This window comes from Typopeltis vanoorti, chromosome 2 (genome assembly GCF_054136105.1).
Source record: "Typopeltis vanoorti isolate ZY-2024b chromosome 2, IOZ_Tvanoo_1.0, whole genome shotgun sequence".
NCBI lineage: Eukaryota > Metazoa > Arthropoda > Arachnida > Uropygi > Thelyphonidae > Typopeltis > Typopeltis vanoorti.
Genome location: NC_143550.1, coordinates 159589511 through 159611357, shown reverse-complemented (window position 1 = coordinate 159611357; position 21847 = coordinate 159589511). Strand labels below are relative to the sequence as shown.

Here is a 21847-nt window from a genome sequence, read left to right as displayed (position 1 = left end):
TATCTGTTTGCTGCATATAGCAATTCTTCGATCATCTGACTGAAGAACCAAACTTTCAATCAACAAATTTTTTAATGGATTATTCTGGTTGAAAGGCTTATACGTTTCTTCATAACTATTATTTTTCAGGAAATTATGATGTACACTAAATATTAATTATAATAACTTTAATTATTATTATTATTATTACTTGAAGATGCAGTCAGTTTTCTGTTAGACAAATGAACCAGCATTTTCTTCATCTCATTGTTTAAACTCAAGTTAACTGATTTACTTGGTAGTTATGAAGAGAAGTGCTTTCACAAGAAGTGTAGACTGGCAACATGCTCCTTCACACATAAAAAAAAAAAACTCAGCCTAGTAAAATAAAAAACCTCACACTCCAACACACTGAAATAATGGTCAGTTTTAATGTTCCCTTCATATTCACAAATGTTGCACACTCATCGACACCCTATACCTTATCCAAGCAATATTTCATCCAAATATCTCAGCACTGTTTAAGTTAACTATGAACTCTGGATATTTTGTTTGGCAAGGAAAATTCTACAAACAGATAGAGGGGACAGCGATGGGTTTTCTACCTCTGGCAAACTTCTTCACTGAGACTTTTGAAGAAATTGTCTTAAACTCTGCTCTATATAAACCCACCATTTATCTACACTACGTAGATAATGTGTTCATTATTTGACCATGTGGCCTGGATACTCTCAACAGTTTCTTAACACATCTGAACAATCAATAGCCCAGGATCTAGTTTGGAGTGCTTAAGGGTCAAAGCTGTATAACTGAGAGAAGACTTCCACATAGCCTTTAAAGGAATGCGGAGAACCAACCAGGGCTTCTGACCTAATGTCCAATCCTCACCTTCTCGTGGTGCGCACCCTGTTGGGTATCTACTTGGATACTGAACAAATGAGGATGGGCTGGCAATTTGGAATTTAGCTGACCAAATTGTATTCTTATTGGTTAAACCAAAATAAAAAATGATGGTACAACATGACAAAATTTCATGCCGGCTGGGGCGTCGCCCGGTTAAACAAGGCCCCCCGTTGTTTTCACCAGGGAACCAGGGCAAACAGCGAAAAGTCAGCTACTGGAACAAATCTGAAAACAAACCCAACTCAACATCACCAGAGTTAAAGATCAGTACTATCAACGTAAGAAGCCTGAATGGCAAAGAAAAGGAGCTAGCTGAGGAATTAGATAAGTACCAGATCGACATAATAGGGGTGACTGAAACAAAAAAGACAAAAATTGGTGAGACCTTTCTTAGCAATAAATACAAAATGTTATATTCAGGCAATGACAATCAAGGAAAAGAAGGAGTAGCCATAGTATTCAAACACAAAATATGAGGCTAATCTTCTTGAATGACAGGCAGTCTCAAGGAGAGTGAGGGAGGCAAATATGAGAATGGGGAACTGGACAATGAGACTTATTTGTGCCTATGCTCCCACAGAAGGTTCTACTAAGGTAGAAGTGGAGGAATTTTTTGATGCTTTAGAAAAAGCAACTGACACAATGAAAAAGGAAAAGTTGGTTCTTGTTGGAGATCTAAATAGCAGAGTAAGAAATGATTGTCAGACATACAAAAATATTTTGGGAAAATTTGGAGAAAAGAGCAAAGCTAATAATAATGGCAAATATCTATCGGATTTCTGCTCATGACATGGACTGGTTATTACTAACACCATGTTCCAACATAAAAAATGTGCACAAATTCACATGGAGAGAAGAGGCTAGGAATAAAAAAAGTCTCATTGACTATGTTATTGTTGATAGTGATGTTTTCTCCCTGGTGCAGGACACCAGAGTGTAAAGAGGATTTGAAATTGGAAGTGATCACTATTTAGTCTTGAGCAGGATAAAATTGAATTTCATATTGAAAAGAATAACACGTAAGAAAGTTTTAAAGCAAATAAAAGTTGAGCAGCTCTGAGATGTGAACTGTAGACTAAAATACGCAAAGATTATTGAAGAAAAAATGAAAGAGTTTGAGAACAGGAATCAAACCTTGGAGATTCAGTGGCAAACTCTGAAGAAAACATTGACTGATTCTGCAAGAGAGGCATGTGGTGAGGTTGTCTGCAAGGATAAAAAATCAGAACTCTCTGGTGGACACAGGAAGTTAAAGAGGCAGTGTAGGAAAAGAAGAAAGCATATCAAAAGTTCCTGTCAAATAAGTTAGCTTGTGCTCTTAGAGAATACAGAGACAAATGGAAGAATGCTAAACACTGTGTAAAACTAGTTAAACAAAAGTCATGGGAGGAATTTGGCAAGAATATAGAAAATAAATATCAAGAAGATGGCAAAATATTCTGGATGTTGTTGAAGAAGCTTAGGAATGGAGGAAAGAGTGCTGTAAAAGGAGTTAGAGATGATAAAGGTGACATGAAAACGAGAGAAAAAGATATCCTTGAAATATGGAGTAATTACTTTGAAAAACTGCTAAATGAAACAAGCAGTGATGACAGCACAGTGGTAAAAAACATTGATCAGGCATGCAGTCCGGAATACATATCCATACTTGAAGTAGAAAAAGCCATCAAAGGCTTGAAATGTGGAAAGGCAGCAGGAGTAGATTATATTCGACCAGAAATGCTGAAGTATGGTGGTATAAGAGTCTTACAGTGGCTGCACTGCATAGTTCAAAAAGCCTGGACAGAGGGACAAATTCCCGATGATTGGAGTAGAGCTCTCATAGTACCCATATATAAAAAGGGAAATAAAACTGAATGTGAGAATTACAGAGGTATTTCCCTACTGAGTGTTCCTGGCAAGATCTGTGCAAGTATACTTGAGAAACGGTTGAGAAGAATTGTGGAAGAAAAGCTTGGTGAAGAACAAGCTGGATTCAGGCCAAACAGAGGCTGTCAGGATCAGATCTTCACTTTACTACAAATAGTTGAAAAAGCATGGGAATATAACAAGGATCTGTATTTAAGTTTTGTCAATCTGGAAAAGGCATATGACAAGGTGCCAAGAGAGAAGCTATTCAATACGCTACAGTTATATGGTGTAAATGGGGCATTATATCAAGCAATACTTAGTCTTTATTTGAGTTGTAAGTCTGCAGTTAGAATTGAAGGAAGTACAGGAAGATGGTTTAATGTTAAATCTGGTGTGAGACAAGGATGTACATTATCCCCTCTGTTATTCATTATCTATATGGATCACATTATGAAGGAAAGTGGTATTAAACATGATATCAAAATTGGAGATGTTAATGTTAGCTCTTTGCTTTATGCGGGTGATGTTATACTTCTAAATAAATCCGCTACAAGTCTGCAAGATTCTCTGACTAAATTGAATAGCTGTTGTAATAGATATGGTATGAAGGTCAGCAATAAAAAGACAAAGACAATGAAAATAGGCAGAATCATTGAAAACGTCAACTGTGTTGTGAATGGAGAACCTGTGGAACAAGTAAAACATTTCAGCTACTTAGGCACGATTTTTACTGAAGATGGTAAATTAAATATAGAAATATACAACAGAATCAGCAAAGCTGGTATGGTGGGAAGTCAATTGAATAAATTCATATGGAATAAGAGAGAAATTGGTCAGAACACTAAATTAGCTGTATAGAAGACAGTGTTCAAACCAGTTTTAACTTATGGATCTGAGAACTGGGTCAGAAGTAGAACACTTGACCAAAGACTAGAGACTGCAGATATGAGAGTCCTGAGAAAGATTATAAGCGTGAACAGATGGCATCAATGGCAATATCATATTAAAAACTAGGATATTAGGAAAGATCTTGACATTGTCAGCATCCAGGAATGCGTTAGCAGAGCTAATCTCAGGTATGGTCACCTAAACAGAATGGGCGAGGAAAGATTAGCAAAACAAGTGTTCTCTACCAGGTTGGCAGGAAAACGACTCAGAGGAAGACCAAGATATAGGTGGATTGATACGGTACAAAGTGCCTTAGACGATAGAAATATAAGATCTGATAATGTTGGAGTCTTGACAAGTATCAGACTGATTTGGAGGAAAATTGTAGATAGGAAGTTAGTAATGATATAATTTTTTTATATAGTACTATCATATCCTGTACACCCCTTGTGGGTACATGGCAGGAATTTGATGATGATGATGAGGATCCAGTTTACCTTAGAAAAGGAAAACAGAGAGACTCTAATTACATGCCATCCTGATGGATCCCTGCTTTCTCTGTTTAAAGAAAACCCACAAATATCTGGTTGATATATCCACTAGAGTGACATCATCACTCCTCCTACACCCCCTCCCCCCAAAAATATGTGATTACAAAAACACTGTTTTTATTTACAAAATTAATCAGTTAACTACTGAATTTAACCACAGTTTTAACATGTTTTTAGCAAATAGCTACAACTTCCACAAAATATAAAACACTGTAATTGCAATTCCTCCCCTCCTCTCCCCATTTTTAAGAGCAGAGATTACACAAAATCTATCACCATTACATATATCTGTCACATCCAAAAAATTGACAAAAATCCTAAAGAAATACCACCTTACAAATACTTGCAGACCATATCAAAAATTGGCATCCTTTATCTGCTCCACCAAAGCCTAGCCATATTCCCTAGACTAGTGTTTCTCAAAGTGTGGTACGCGTATCCCCCGGGGCGACGCGAAAGGTCTCGGGGGGGCAGGCAGTGTGTGCTTTTTGGCTATGCATCATTAACGCATGGAATCATTATATTTCTCAACAAATAGTGCAATTAGAGACAACTGGGATAAAAATGGCACTAACTAATGAATCACATCACCCTTCAAACAGAAACTGCTGTATAGATTCAAGCATTTCAACTCAATTGCTGAAATGCTAATTTGTCTTTGGTTTGTGTGATCTTTTGTTAATACCACACCAGTCATATGCACTTCTTCATTGCTGCTCTACGTGTCTCAAGTCTTGAAATTACTGGTAATTTTTGCTTGAAATAGTGGGAAAGAAGATGAAGCTATTTGGGTAGATGACTTTGATGATGCACACAAGGAAACTGTTATCGTTGCCTAAAGTAGCGATAACGAGTAGGTAAATAGTGTGACTTCTTGGTAAGTCACACCATTTGCAGTTTTTTTTTCCTGAAAACTGTAGTTTCCGAAAATCCGTGCATATATCTCACACCACTATTTTTTAGCTTTAATTTTGGGAAAAAAGTGCTAGTTATATTCGAGTAAATAGTAATTATTTTAGCTTTCAAATTCTTAAGTATGGATCATTGGTTAAAGATTGGATTTATAAAACCCACAAAAGAGAGCAATATAGCAAATACAAGTAGCTGTAAGTAACAAGAAAACGTTGATATTACATCTGGATCAGTTGAAATTGATAAAGGTGTGTCGTCTGACATCTCTAGAGAACCAACTAGGAAGAAAATGAAAAAGCTTCGTAAGTATGACATGAATTACTTGAAATGTGGATATTCATAGACGGGAAATGAAGAGGAACCTATTCCAAATTTTGTTCTATTAAATATAAATCATATTGCAGGCAGACTTCTGTGGCTAATTGGTTCAAAAGACATATTTCGGTGATTACACCACATTTTTTATTATTCAGTTATACAAAATACTGAAATAATAGTTCCCGAAAAGTTTCGTAAATCGTAGGATTTACATCTTCAGGGGATAAATAGTATAACTTAAAGTTTAAACAAGAGAATTAATAAATACAAATCATAACCGTTTGGCTATTCATAAACTCAAATAACCTATAAATATTTATGAATAGCCAGATGGTTATGATTTGTATTAATTCTTGTTAATAAATATTAATAGTTATAATATTAGTTATACTATTTAATATAGTTATACTATTTACCCCCTGAAGATGTAAATCCTACGATTTACGAAACTTGTCAGGAAGTATTATTTCAGTATTTTTTATAACTGAATAATAAAAAATGTGGTGTAATCAACGAAATATGTCTTATAAATCATATTTTTTGTTTACATGAACATATAAATTCAAATAAAATAGACATTTTTCTTGTTGAGAGGCTTATACACTGGTTAAACATGATAACTAATATTTAAGGAATTGACAGCGTATACTAGAAATATAGATTAAATAAACTTTAATTTATACTTTCCGATATTTCGGCGAAAGTCACGTTGCCATCTTCTTGGGAACTTACTACTAAGACACATGTGTGCACGTGTCTTAGTAGTAAGTTCCCAAGAAGATGGCAACGTGACTTTCGCCGAAATATCGGAAAGTATAAATTAAAGTTTATTTAATCTATATTTCTAGTATATGCTGTCAATTCCTTAAATATTAGTTATAATAAAATAGACATTTACAATGAAATATACTTTATTTATTTATTTGATAAGGGGGATACTTGGTAATAATGAAAATTTAAGAAGGGGTATGCAGATATCTGAAGTTTGAGAAACACTGCCCTAGACCTACCAAGTCTCTTGCAATTGCAAACTGAAATAGGAGTGCTTGAGCAGCATTGAGGACATTCAACAGGGTGTGACCCAGAGGCTGAAGTAGGTTCCCATTCAGCACTTCCACTGTGCTTTTGAACACTTGTATGAAAGATGTAAACATTGTGTGGAGTTGGAGGGAGATTATTTTGAATCTGTGTTATTGACAATTCCTTTGTTTTGATATAATAGTTGCATCATTACTTAATGGGCATGCTGCTATGTATACAGTAGTAAACAAATTAATCCAAACAAGCTGAATTTTCATCAAGTTTTTGGTTTGGGCTTGGTTTTTGTTTTAGTTTGCAATAATTTTGGTTTTAGTTCACTATTTTGGTTAAGTGCTGCATATTTTAACTGTCTCTACAATGTTTATTAATAGGGTTGTGCATCGAAATGAAATACTGTAAACAAGTTGACATTCATAGTGTTTTATTCGTTTTATGTAGCTATCAAATGGGTACATCTCCAAGAAAGCATTCAAAAATATGTACTCCTTTTTTCAGCACACATCCGTGACTCAAAGACAAATTGCCAATGAGTGTCTTGTTGGTTTGGGTACTGTTAATGCAATTTTAAAGAGGTTTAGGATGACAGGTACCATTTCTCCTGATGGAAAAGGAAAATGTGGGTACTTACTCAAGCTCATTTAATAGTTAGGAAAAGCAAAATTAACGCAAGATTGTCTGCTGTAGACTTAAATAGAGACTTGGCAGCTAGTGGGATGAATTTTTCTGATATGACAGTCTGTCGAAGATTGGTGGAAGCAGGGAAGACTGCCCACAGACCAAAAAAGAGGCTCCAGTAGACAAAAGTGTACAAAGATTGGATTGCTGAGAAGTAGGTCATTCTCAGATGAGAACCATTTCTTTTGTCTAAGTTGAGTGAGTACCCTATGTTTGCAAATCAGCAGCTGAAAAGACTTCTCCCACCTTCAACAAGCTCCTAAACACCTGGCTAAAAAGATATTCTGGAGTTGTTTTACACATGACTGTTCAGGATCACTTGTGCCTGTTGACAGCATGATGAAAAGTGACCAATACATAAAAATATTGGAGAAAAGGGTGGTCCCATAGATTCAGAAAGACAAAGAACTCATCTTACAACAGGATCTGCTCCATGCCACACTTCAAAAAGTGAAAGAGTTCCTCAAAAATCACAGCATTAACCCAATAGAAAATTCGTGGGCCATAGTGAAAAAGAGACTGAAAAGTAAATTTTGATATAAAGGATAACTTACTACAATCCATTATAAAAGTATGGTTTTGAGATACAGAAATAAGAAAAATGTATTCTACGTTGGTAAGAGTGCATGTCTAAGCGAATTAATGAACTTATTAGGAACAGAGGAGCACATAAATTATTAGGTAAAATTAAAATTTTTCTGTAAAATGTGACTTCAGATTAATTTGTTTGCTACTGTGTGTGTGTTGCACAGAAATTTTTCTTTGTTTTCTAGAATAATGAAATCAAGTTATGTTTTAAAGATAATGTAACATCTTTAACAAAGTGGCATCTCGATAAACAGTCTGAGGAAATCTCCTATAATAAACTGCTGTTTTAATGTTTTTGCACTTGCAGATTTTCATTCTTCCTCTGTTTCTTTTTTTTTGGGGGGGGGAATTAAATGTATTCAGCATTATATAATTTTTATTCTAAGGATTTTATAGTTGAAATGTTGAACAAGAAAATGAACATGAGAGAGAATTTTTTTGGCTTTCATTTCTCAGATAAATGATATTTCTGTGATGAACTTATCCTTGAACAGTTTCCTTACGATTCCCAAAAAATGTATTTAAAATAAAAGATCTGTCCCCTACTGATTTATAATTTTGATACTTTAAAAATGAGTCTGGTAATTATGAAGTATAAGTGACGGCAGGCAAGTTATCAGTGTGCATCTATATTTATTGGCTGTTTGGAACAGTTTTTTTTTTTTATATTTTACTTTCCCTGGGAAAAATAAAAAAATTAATGCTACTGCAAATTACAATTTTTCATATATTATTATAAATGTATTTTCCTTTCATAATGAAACTTTTCTTTTAATACAGTATTTATCAGAATTAGGACGAGATCTTCATAGGGTTGTGATAGTTGATAATTCTCCAGCATCATATATGTTCCATCCTAATAATGCTGTAAGTATTTCATTTTCAATTTTTTTTAAAGCACTCATAATGAAATGGAATTTTGTTTTAATATTACACTCCCTTGCACAATATTCATTACATTCTCATCATCATCAATTTCCTGATACGTATTCCCAAGGGGTGTTTAGGTTACATTAGCAGCACTACGTGATTAAGTTTACATTATTATTAATCTCCTATCAACAGTTTTCCTCCAAATTAATCAATTACTTGTGAACACTCCAATATTGTCATATCTAACATTCCATGCTTCTAAAGCAGTTCTGATTGAATCAATCCACCTAGACCTTGGTTTTCCTCTGGGGCTCTTTCTTGCCATCTTGGCATCAAACACCTGTTTTGCTAAACTTTCTTCACCACATTCTATTTAAGTGGCCATACCACCATAGATTAGCTCTACTGACACATTCTTGAATCATAACAGTGTCAAATTCCATTCCAATATCTTCATTTTTAATGATTCTGTCCTTGATGCCATCAGTTCACCCTCCTAATTTTTCTCAGAATCCTCACATCTGTAGTCTCTAGTTTTTGATCAAGTGCTTTATTTCTAACCTAACTCTCAGATGCATAACTTAAAATTGGTTTAAACACCGCTTTGTACATTACTAATTTGGTGTTTTGACTAATTTCTCATTTGGAGAAAAGAGCAAAGCTAATAATAATGGCAAATACCTATTGGATTTCTGCTCAGGACATGCACTGGTCATTACTAACACAAGGTTCCAACATAAAAATGTGCACAAATTCACATGAAGAGAAGAGGCAAGGAATAAGAAAAGTCTCACTGACTACATTATTGTGGATAGTGATATTTTCTCCCTGGTGCAGGACACTAGAGTGTATACAGAGGATTTGAAATTGGAAGTGATCACTATTTAGTCTTGAGCAGGATAAAATTGAATTTCATAGTGAAAAGAAGAACACGTAAGAAAGTTTTAAAGCAAATAAAAGTTGAGCAGCTCTCAGATGTGAACTGTAGACTAAAATACACAAACATCATTCAAGAAAAAGTGAAAGAGTTTGAGAACAGGAACCAAACCTTGAGGATTCAGTGGCAAGCCCTGAAGAAAACACTGATAGATTCAGCCAGAGAGGCATGTGGTGAGGTTGTAAGGATAGAAAAATCAGAATTCAATGGTGGACACAGGAAGTTAAAGAGGGAGTGAAAGAAAAGAAGAAAGCATATCACAAATGTCCTTGGGAAATAAGTCAGCTTGTGCTCTTAGGAAATACAGAGACTAATGTAAGAAAGCTAAACACTGTGTAAAACTAACTAAACAAAAGTCATGGAAAGACTTTGGTAAGAACGTAGAAAATAAATATCAAGAAAGTGGCAAGATATTCTAAGGTTGTTGGAGAAGCTCAGAAATCGAAGAAAGAGTGCTGTAAAAGGAATTGGAGATGATAAAGGTGACATGAAAACGGGAGAAATAGATATCCTTGAAGTATGGATTAATTACTTCAAAAAACTGCTAAATGAAACAAGCAGTGATGACAGCACAGTGGTAAAAAAACACTCAACAGGCATGTAGTCAGGAATACATATTCATTCTTGAAGTAGAAAAAGCCATCAAAAGCCTGAAATGTGGAAATGCATCAGGAGTAGATGATATTCGACCAAAAATGCTGAAGTATGGAGGTATAAAAGTCTTACAGTGGCTGCATTGCATAGTTCAGAAGGCCTGGACAGAGGAACAAATTCCAGATAATTGGAGCAGAGCTCTCATAGTGCCCATATATAAAATGGGAAATAAAATTAAATGTGAGAATTACAGAGGTATTTCTCTACTGAGTGTTCCTGGTAAGATATATGCAAATATACTTGAGAAATGGTTGAGAAGGATTGTGGAAGAGAAGATTGATGAAGAACAAGCTGGATTCAGGCAAGAGGCTGTCAGGATCAGATTTTCACTTTACGACAAATGTTGAGAAATAATGGGAATATTACAAAGATCTATATTTAGGTAAATTATATATGGCAATAGACAACAGAATCAACAAAGCTGGTATGGAAGGAAGTCACTGAATCAATTTATATGGAATAAGAGAGAAATTAACCAAAACTAAATTAGCTGTATACAAGACAGTGTTTAAACCAATTTTAACTTATGGATCTGAGAGCTGGGTCAGAAGGAAAACACTTGACCAAAGACTAGAGACCACAGATATGAGAGGCGTGAACAGATGGCATCAATGGCAATATCATATTAAAAACAAGGATGTTAGGAAAGAACTTGACATTGTCAGCATCCAGGAATGCGTTAGTAGAGCTAATTTCAGGTGGTATGGTCACTTAAACAGAATGCGCGAGGAAAGATTAGGAAAACAAATGTTCTCAGCCAGGTTGGCAGGAAAACGACCCAGAGGAAGACCAAGATATTGGTGGATTGATATGGTACAAAGTGCCTTAGACGATAGAAGTATAAGATCTGATAATGTTGGAGTCTTGACAAGTAACAGACTGATTTGCAGGAAAATTGTAGATAGGAAGTTAGTAATGATGTAAATTTTTCATGTAGTACTATCATATCCTGTACACCCCTTGAGGGTACATGGCAGGAATTTGATGATGATCAGGAAAAGGCATATGACCAGGTGCCAAGAGAGAAGCTATTCAAAATGCTACAGTTATAAGGTGTCAATGGGACATTATATCAAGCAAATCTTAGTCTTTATTTGAGTTGTAAGTCAGCAGTTAGAATTGAAGGAAGTACAGGAAGATGGTTTAATGTTAAATCTGGTGTCAGACAAGGATGTACATTGTCCTCTTTGTTATTCATTATCTATATGGATCACATTATGAAAGAAAGTGATATTAAACCTGATATCGAAATTGAAGATGTTAATCTCGGCTCTTTGCTTTATGCAGATGATTTTATACTTCTAAATAAATCTGGTACAAGTCTGCAAGATTCCCTGACTAAATTGAATAACTGTTGTAATAGATATGGTATGAAGGTCAGCAGTAACAAGACAAAGACAATGAAAATAGGCAGAGCATTGAAAATATCAACTGCATTGTGAATGGATAACCTGTAGAACAGTTAAAATATTTCAACTACTTAGGCACGATTTTTAGTGAAGATGGTAAATTAAATATGGAAATAGACAACAGAATCAACAAAGATGGTATGGTATGAAGTCAACTGAATAAATTTATATGGAATATGAGAGAAATTAGTCAAAACACTAAATTAGCTGTATACAATTACAGTGTTCAAACCAATTTTAACTTATGGATCTGAGATCTGGGTCAGAAGTAAAACACTTGACCAAAGACAGCAGATATGAGAGTCCTGAGAAAGATTAGGGCCATGAACAGATGGCATCAATTGCAATATCATGTTGAAAACGAGGATATTATGATAGAACTTGACATTGTCAGCATCCAGGAATGTGTTAGCAGAGCTAATCTCAGGTGGTATGGTCACTTAAACAGAATGGAGAGAAAAGATTAAGCAAAACAAGTGTTCTCTGCCCAGTTGGCAGGAAAAAGACCCAGAGGAAGACCAAGATATAGGTGGATTGATACAGTAAAAAGTTACTTGGAAGATAGAAATATAAGATCTGATAATGTTGGAGTTTTGATAGGTAACAGACTGATTTGGAGGAAAATTGTATATAGATAGGAAGTTAGTAGTGATGTCAATTTTTCATGTAGTACTATCATATCCTGTACACCCCTTGAAGATATCAAGAATTTGATGATGATTAATTTCTCTCTTATTCCAACATTGCATCATCCTTCTAGCAGAACTTATTTGTCATCACTGTTATTGTTTCCCATTCTACCACCAGAGTGCACAGTGAAGGTATTATGAATCTAACCAATCTGAGAAACATTATAAAAGCTGGTTTTGTGGGCAAATTTTTTATAAAGAAATTCTGTTATTAGATAGTGCTCCATCCAATCATTCAGTAGAAAATCTTTCTGCATAAAATGGCAATATTGTTGCCATTTATCTTGTGCCAAACATAACACCACTAGTTCAATCTGTGGACTAATGTGTGATTATGACCATGAAATGATTGTATAGAAGAATTCTATTGTTGAACTTTATTATGGAAGAGAAAAATCCTCTTTTATTTTGGAAGAAGTCCCCAGCAATTAAAGATGCTATCTGCAACATTTCTACGGTCTGGACAAAAGCTAAAAGTGAAACAATTGATAAATCATTCAAAAAAAATATTGCCTTATAACTTTGATTGCTGAAAATAATTTGGAAGCGGAAGACTCGAATAATAGTGTAGAAATCAATATTTTAAAATCAGTTTAAAATATTGATGGGTGCAAAGACTTAGGTAAGGCAAACATTAACGAGTTCAGACAAAAATGAAGCCTAATACGAATAAATGATTGATGATGACTTAATCCCAAGTATGCAATAATATTTCTCTTAACAAGTTGTTATGAAACCCTAACGACTGTAGAAACATCACTCAAATTTGTGAAAAGTCAAGTGATGTTCATATATTGAAGTCTTACACATGGATGTATAAGAAAAATAAAACAAAAATCATGGACTTTCTTTCTTAATAAGTTTTAAAATGTTCAATTTAGTGTTTACATTCTACATGAATGTTTATCTTATGTTTAAATAGGTTTTTTTATGTACAGGAAAACCTCGCTTAATGCGATTAATTAATTCATCAATTAATGCATGCTAAGTGAAATTGCATTAAGTAAATACATTAACGAATTAGAATAATTATAATTTATACATCAGCTAACGTAAATTTGAAAGGAAAAAAGTTTACAGTATAAGCTATATTAAAGGATAAAATCATCAGAGTTAATAAAAATCAGTTGCTTAAATTTTTATTTAATGTCTAAACATTTGATTGAGCTACTTTTTTTAACAAAAAAAATTAAATAAGAATGGAGAGAAGAGGCTAGGAATAAGAAAAGTCTCATTGACTATGTTATTGTTGATAGTGATGTTTTCTCCCTGGTGCAGGACACCAGAGTGTACAGAGGATTTGAAATTGGAAGTGATCACTATTTAGTCTTGAGCAGAATAAAATTGAATTTCATATTGAAAAGAATAACATGGAAAAAAGTTTTAAAGTGAATAAAAGTTGAGCAGCTCTCAGATGTGAACTGTAGACTAAAATACAGAAAGATTATTGAAAAGAAAATGAAAGAGTTTGAGAACAGGAATCAAACCTTGGAGATTCAGTGGCAATCTCTGAAGAAAACATTGATTGATTCTGCCAGAGAGGCATGTGGTGAGGTTGTGTGCAAGGATAAAAAAAATCAGAACTCCCTGGTGGACACAGGAAGTTAAAGAGGCAGTGAAGGAAAAGAAGAAAGCATATCAAAAGTTCCTGGCAAATAAGTCAGCTTTTACTCTTACAGAATACAGAGACAAATGTAAGAAAGCTAAACAGTGTGTAAAACTAGCTAAACAAAAGTCATGGGAGGACTTTGGCAAGAATATAGAAAATAAATATCAAGAAGGTGGCAAAATATTCTGGAGGTTGTTGAAGAAGCTTAGGAATGGAGGAAAGAGTGCTGTAAAAGGAGTTAGAGATGATAAAGGTGACATGAAAACAGGAGAAAAAGATATCCTTGAAGTATAGAGTAATTACTTTGAAAAACTGCTAAATGAAACAAGCAGTGATGACAGCACAGTGATAAAAAACACTGACCAGTCATGCAGTCAGGAATACATATCCATACTTGAAGTAGAAAAAGCCATCAAAGGCTTGAAATGTGGAAAGGCAGCAGGAGTAGATGATATTCGACCAGAAATGCTGAAGTATGGTGATATAAAAGTCTTACAGTGGCTGCACTGCATAGTTCAGAAAGCCTGGACAGAGGGACGAATTCCCGATGATTAGAGTAGAGCTCTCATAGTACCCATAAAAAGGGAAATAAAACTGAATGTGAGAATTACAGAGGTATTTCCCTACTGAGTGTTCCCTGCAAGATCTAAGGCACTTTGTACCTTAAAGGTTGAGAGAAACGGTTGAGAAGAATTGTGGAAGAAAAGCTTGGTGAAGAACAAGCTGGATTCAGGCCAAACAGAGGCTGTCAGATCAGATCTTCACTTTAACAAATAGTCGAGAAAGCATGGGAATATAACAAAAATCTGTATTTAAATTTTGTCGATTTGGAAAAGGCATATGACAAGGTGCCAAGAGAGAAGCTATTCAATACACTACAGTTATATGGTGTCAATGGGGCATTATATCAAGCAATACTTAGTCTTTATTTGAGTTGTAAGTCAGCAGTTAGAATTGAAGGAAGTACAGGAAGATGGTTTAATGTTAAATCTGTTGTTAGACAAGGATGTACATTATCCCCTCTGTTATTCATTATCTATATAGATCACATTATGAAGGAAAGTGGTATTAAACCTGATATCAAAATTGGAGATGTTAATGTCAGCTCTTTGCTTTATGCAGATGATGTTATACTTCTAAATAAATCCGCTACAAGTCTGCAAGATTCTCTGACTAAATTGAATAGCTGTTGTAATAGACATGGTATGAAGGTCAGCAATAAAAAGACAAAGACAATGAAAATAGGTAGAATCATTTGAAAAAATGTCAACTGTGTTGTGAATGGAGAACCTGTGGAACAAATGAAACATTTCAGCTACTTAGGCACCATTTTTACTGAAGATGGTAAATTAATTATAGAAATAGACAACAGAATCAGCAAAGCTGGTATGGTGGGAAGTCAATTGAATAAATTGATATGGAATAAGAGAGAAATTAGTCGGAACACTAAATTAGCTGTATACAAGACAGTGTTCAAACCAGTTTTAACTTATGGATCTGAGAGCTGGGTCAGAAGTAAAACACTTGACCAAAGACTAGAGACCGCAGATATGAGGGTCCTGAGAAAGATTACAGGCGTGAACAGATGGCATCAATGGCAATATCATATTAAAAATGAGGATATTAGGAAAGAACTTGACATTGTCAGCATCCAGGAATGCATTAGCAGAGCTAATCTCAGGTGGTATGGTCACTTAAATAGAATGGGAGAGGAAAGATTAGCAAAACAAGTGTTCTCTGCCAAGTTGGCAGGAAAACGACCCAGAGGAAGACCAAGATATAGGTGGATTGATACAGTACAAAGTGCCTTAGACGATAGAAATATAAGATCTGATAATGTTGGAGTCTTGACAAGTAACAGACTGATTTGGAGGAATATTGTAGATAGGAAGTTAGTAATGATGTAAATTTTTCATGTAGTACTGTCATATCCTGTACACCCCTTGAGGGTACATGGCAGGAATTTGATGATGATGTTTGAATATTGCTTGGCTTTCGTGCAATTTGCAATAGCTGGCGATCCCTTTATCAAGATTTCGGCGGACTTTGAAGCTTTATTTCATATCAGGATCAGCATCAAACAAAATTTCTTTAGCATGCTTAATGTGATTGAAAACTAGCTCAAGTTATTTTGCAGTTAGCTTCTTAGTTGTAACACTTTCTTCTTGTTCGCACTGCTTACCTTCTTCATATGCATGCTGTTCTTCATGCTGAAGGATATCATTTTCTCGCTTAACTGTTCTGAATGGGAATCGAGCAAGTTTCTCCCATCTTCATTATCAAATACATTAAATTCAAGTTCTTTTAAAGTTGTGCTGATTTCTTCAATAACATTAGATCTTGGATTTTGCACAATAAACTAACATAGGCTTGAGTTTAAAGTTGCCATCTGCATTGCCTCTTAATAAAGGTGTAAGACCATCTTCAGATACTTTGTATATTTTGAGATGCTTCGGTTTTAGCTAGGAAAGTTTTTGTTGGCATACACTTCCAAAAGAGACCAGTTTCGTTGATGTTGAATATTTGACAATCATCTTATCACCCTTGTGAATTATCCTTGCAATTCTTCAGAAACTTGGCACAGAATCTTTATAAGCACTAGCGGATTCCCCTAACTGGGGATTTCTTACGTTATGATTCCAGCTTGATTTTTAAAATGGTCAAACCATCCTAAACTTGCACTAAAGTTTTCGTTTGCACTAAAGAGACCAAATTTCATTCCTCTTGAAATTTGGTCTCTTTCAATGATGTAAAAATATTCAGAACTTTTGCTTGAATATCCCTTTTATTATGGGTATTCTTTTTTTAGTTACATTCCTCGATCCAGAGTGATAGAAGACGTTCCATGTCGCTGCAGATTGGCGACAAAAAATTTGCATAACGTAAAATTGCACATAGCATAAAAAAATCACATTAACTGATTAATCACTCACTTAAAGCGGGAAATAGTATAATTTCACTCAATCGCGCTAACTGATTATCGTGCATATCTAAATTGAGTTAAGCGAGGTTTTCCTGTATTTAACCATTAAAATATAATTTGGATTAACCAATTATCTGGGCTCAATCTTACCATGGATAATTGACAGTTTTACAGTATTATTATTAAAATTGACCTCCAGGGAGTCAGGGACTCATCGAGGAAGGCCACATACTACCTGCACCAGCTGTCATACCTGCTCTTGAATTCATCCACACTACTTGCACCACTCTGTGAAAGAAAAATCTAGCCTTCATCCCTTCTTAACAGCATTCATTCTTAACTTCCAAGGATTCCATCATATCCTTTCTCCATCATCCATAAAATGAAAAATTCCATCTACTGAAATCCTGTATGACCCTTCCAGAAGTTTGTAAGTCTCATTCATATCATCCCTCTTTCTCCTCTTTGCTAGTGTCTGCCGTCTACAAATTCTCAATTTGTCTTCATTATTAGTATTCCACTATCCTGATATCATTTTTAACAATCTTCTTTTCTTTGCATTCTCTCTCTCTCTCGCCACTGTATCAGGATCACAACAGAAACCTGGAAACCATACATGTGCACAGTAGTTCAAGAAGTCATATAAAGACCTTGTAAACAGGCAAAATGGCTTCCTCATCTTTACATGTCATGGTACATTTCAGCATAGAAATTATCCTCTGAGTCGTGTTTTCAATTTGCTATATGGCCCTTTAACTTCAACTTCCTATTTAGTTATCTTGTTAGTTTATAACATTTAATATACATGTAAGGCATTTGAAGCCATTAAGTTGAATGGGAGTTTAACCTCCATGTGAAAGATACTGGATAGTCATTGTCTGTGAAATCTTAAAAAAATATATGTGTGTGTATATGGAGAAATATTTGTATTTTTAGTAATTAATTAAGTTTTTTTTAGTAAGTAATTAAGTTTTTCATTTATTTTAGGTACCTGTGGCTTCTTGGTTTGGTGATATGTCTGACACTGAATTAAGAGACCTCATCCCATTTTTTGAGCAGCTTAGTAAGGCGGACAGTGTTTATAATGTACTGCACGATGTAAATCATACAAATCCCAATTCTGCAACGCGACCTGGGTGGATGAATGGCAATGGTGTTACTTCATTACCATCAGTACCTTTGCACCAGAATGCTATTCATCCTTCCTAGCAATTCAAACCTCTCGTGGAGAAAGGGTTTAATGCATTTGTTGGTTTTTCTCGAAGAACAGTTGCCTTTCACCGGTGGGATAAGTGCAAATTGCCATGCCATCTGTTAAAGAAGAAACTTAACCTACGTTTTTTACTTTTTGAAGCTGTTGTTTTCGTGTCAAGGATTACAATAGAAAAAGTGAAGAGATTGTTCTTCCCAAGGAAATTTTTTTAAATATTGAGCCACATTTACAAGAATTGTATGAACTGTGGTAATATATATTTGAATCTGTTTTTATTTCATATTGTTTAAGTGTACTTTTTTTTTTAAATTTGTGGACTTGTTATTTTTTGTAAACAGTTCTATCCATGAAATACTATCTTTAGATAATATTGGATGTATGAACTTTGAAGTTATATCCTATTAGAAGGATAGTGAATTGTAAAATTGTAACATGCATTTATTCAGCAATAATTCTTTAAATCTCCTTGCTTTATAATAATTATTTTTTTTTTATTTCTGCAATTTTAGCAGTTCTGTTGAAAATATGGAATGTTTAACATTTGTCATGGCAATATGAGACTCTACAAATAACTGTACAAAGTATATATGCTGTATTTGGGAAGAGTACAAGGTATATAATTCGAAAAGGTGCTCAATATCAAGCACAGTTTTTATTCCAGGTTAAACTTCTGGGCATGTTTCTTCCCCTTTTTTTATTTTCTTTGTGTGTAGAGACTGAGGCTGTTGATATTGCCTTTAGAACATGTTTCCAGTTTTGAACTGTAAGATATCTATTTTTGCTACAAGTTGCCTTTTATAGACTTTCTAAGGAAGAAATTACATATAATGAAGTTCATATGGTGCTGGAGCACCAAAATAACAAATGTAAGATTATATATATACATATATATATACACACTCATACATACATACACACATATAAACATGTATATCTCTGTATATTCAAACTCCCAGAATTGGGAATTACTGTATTCACTGCCTTGTTCGAAAGACTGCATGTTTTTGGTCTCATGTATATGTCACATCTCAGATTTCTCAGCTAAAATGAAGAATTGATAAGCACAATATCTACTGCTTGATAAGCATTATGTAGTGTGAAATCACCAAATCTTTTTGTGCTGATAATTTAATAAGCTACTGTGCTGGAACAATAATATATATATATATATATATATATATATATATAGTTTTTTTTTTCAAATCAGATTTTAAAAAAATAACAGAACATCCTCAATCATTTATTCAGTTTGTTTTCAACAAGTGCAGTTCACAGTTCTTAAAAAAAAAAAAAAAAAAATTATATTTGCACATTGTTTATGTTTGTTAGGCTAAATAAATGGCTTACAAAAAAAGTTGAGACTTTTAGCCTAATTATCATTACTTTCCAGAAATTAAAACAAGTTTTTGAAAAATTGACTGGCATATTTACAACTTTGCTATTCTGCAGTAACTATATACAGTTTTTATAGGAATAAATTTTATAAAATTTTTGCTGTGCAATCACATTATAGTTCACTGAATATTCTGATTTCATTTGTCTTCTAAATTAAATTCTTCTCTGCAAAAGAATCTCATTCTTCAACTTTGTTGATATAATTGGAGAATGATAAGAATTGATAAAAATAAATTTCATGACCGTATTTATATTTATTTTGTCTGTTGCAAACACATCCAGAAATTTAATGTACCAGTATTAATTTAAATATGTACTAAAACTATAAACTTTATATTAATATAATTATACTAAAGAATTAATGATTTAATTTTTTTTTAATTCATAAAACAAAAAAATTAGGTAAATTTTCTTTGTTTATGAAGATGTTTTTAGAGTCTGTTACTTGCCAGAATTATGTAACCTTTTCCTAAAATATAATTGCATATCACAGAATCTTTATTATGTCTATAAAATGAAAGTTAAAGTCACTTGTGTATATGTATATTAACTTTATATATAGTTTAGGATTTTTGAATCTAAAGCTTTTTCTTTGACTGGTTAAGTGTTAATTCTGATAAGCCAAAACAAGTAGTGTATTATTTATTTCATATATTACTGTTCATAAATTTAATAATATTAATGATATGCTTTTCTCAATAGACGTAGTTAGCCTATAAAAATATACAACTTTACAATCTTAAAGTATTGCATTTTGAAGTATAACTTGCTGAGAATATCTGTTAGCAGTTATTCAGATATTTATGAATGCTCATTAAAATGTCATATTGAAGAATTCAGATGTAACACAAAGGAGACCCTTGTATATGTAAATTATTTATACAAGAGTATGTAAAAGAAGCTTGCCTTTATTGAATGAGAAAAGCAAAAATTTTTCTGAGATGAAAAAAATTACTGTTTTTCATAGTTTCGGCATTTGCTTGTATTATTCTTTCTAGCCATCTTGATAAGACATATTTACTGGAGAAGAAACTTCGTAATTTGTATATTATGTAAACGTTTCTACACAAAACAGAAATCTTCTTTCAACCAGAATCTTGATGTTCTGTTTAATATTTAGTTTTTCTTATGTTCATATATATATATATTCAAATAGGTTAAAAAACATATAGAAAAGAAAAGCAGGCATGTACATAGTTTTCTTTTTCTGTTTAATAAAGAGATCTTTCAAGTTTGACAATCTTTATTAGGAGAAAAAGCAAATTGCAACTGTTGTGTATGTAAATATAAAACAAAAAGTGGTGTGCCCGAAAAGTTTGTACATATGTGGTTTTATTTAGATATCACTGTTACTGCAATATATGCCTAGCAGTGGTTCAGTCAGGTGCTGAATGAAGTGTACAATTATTTTTATGAATATGTAAATTACAGTAGCAGGTGGTGGGTCCAAAGACCATAAGTAGACTTTACAAATAAATAAATAAATGTAATAAAAATAGTGAACAGTAGTATGTAGAACTAACTTACAGCTATAAACCTAGTGCCAAACATATCTCTCATTAATATTGATAGATACAGAAGTATAAAACTTTTAATCCATATCATGTTTCTACACATACAGTACTGACAACTGAGTAATTGTCTGATATTTGTGTATTTAAAGGACGTAATGATAATATTGTTTGCCATGGTAGTGCCACGAGCAGTATATTGGTGATTGAAAACATTGTCATGAAAAGCTATTTCATGTGGGGAAAAATACAATTTTAGATTTTTAGATACTTATTATACTCATTTGATGATTTTTCTCAATCAATTCTCACAAAATATACTATTAAAGCTGTATAGATTTTTTTTCAGTTGACATTGTTTTATATATGTGGATATATTGAAGTAAGTTTATTTTGCTTATAAATGTTTAAAAATCACTTGAAAATTCAGAATGAATTTTAAAGTGATTTTTAAACTTTAGATTGAAGTAGAAGATAAACTTGTTCTCTTTGTTAGTTACAGAGCACAGAAACTAGCATTTCTGTGCTTGTGAGGATTTTGTTTTTATATTTATTTAATGTGGCTTGGGGAATGAGAAGATTATCAGATAAAATAGAATGAGAAGCTAAAATAAACAATAGCAAAAAAGTAAAATGTTAGGATGCAACAATTTGCTGGTAACTTTGCATATATCACATTTCGTCATATTTGTTGCAGCATAGTAGCAACAGCCTCTATCATTCATTCTTTTGTTATATATTACTTAAAATTAACCTACAAATTGTGAGTGTGTTTATATTTGCTCTTTCTTATATGAATTTCTGGATTTCTACAAACAGGAAATTCATATAATAAGAAATTGGATCCATTTTGCCAGTCCAGCAACAGAAAAAAATATCTGACCAAGCAATCTCAGACATTCTTTCAAAAATGTAGAAGTACTTCATC

General features: G+C 33.5%; 1 protein-coding gene across 1 annotated transcript in view; it reads left to right on the top strand.

Annotated features, from left to right (window-relative positions):
• LOC150109572 (carboxy-terminal domain RNA polymerase II polypeptide A small phosphatase 1-like) overlaps positions 1-20911 on the top strand; it is a 111374-nt gene extending 90463 nt beyond the window's left edge. The window contains exons 7-8 of the mRNA XM_090409072.1: positions 8487-8573; positions 17788-20911. Coding sequence (XP_090265198.1) covers positions 8487-8573; positions 17788-18009 — 309 coding nt within the window. The 3' untranslated portion in view covers positions 18010-20911. The remainder of the gene's footprint in view (positions 1-8486; positions 8574-17787) is intronic.
• The last annotated feature ends 936 nt before the right edge of the window (positions 20912-21847 follow it).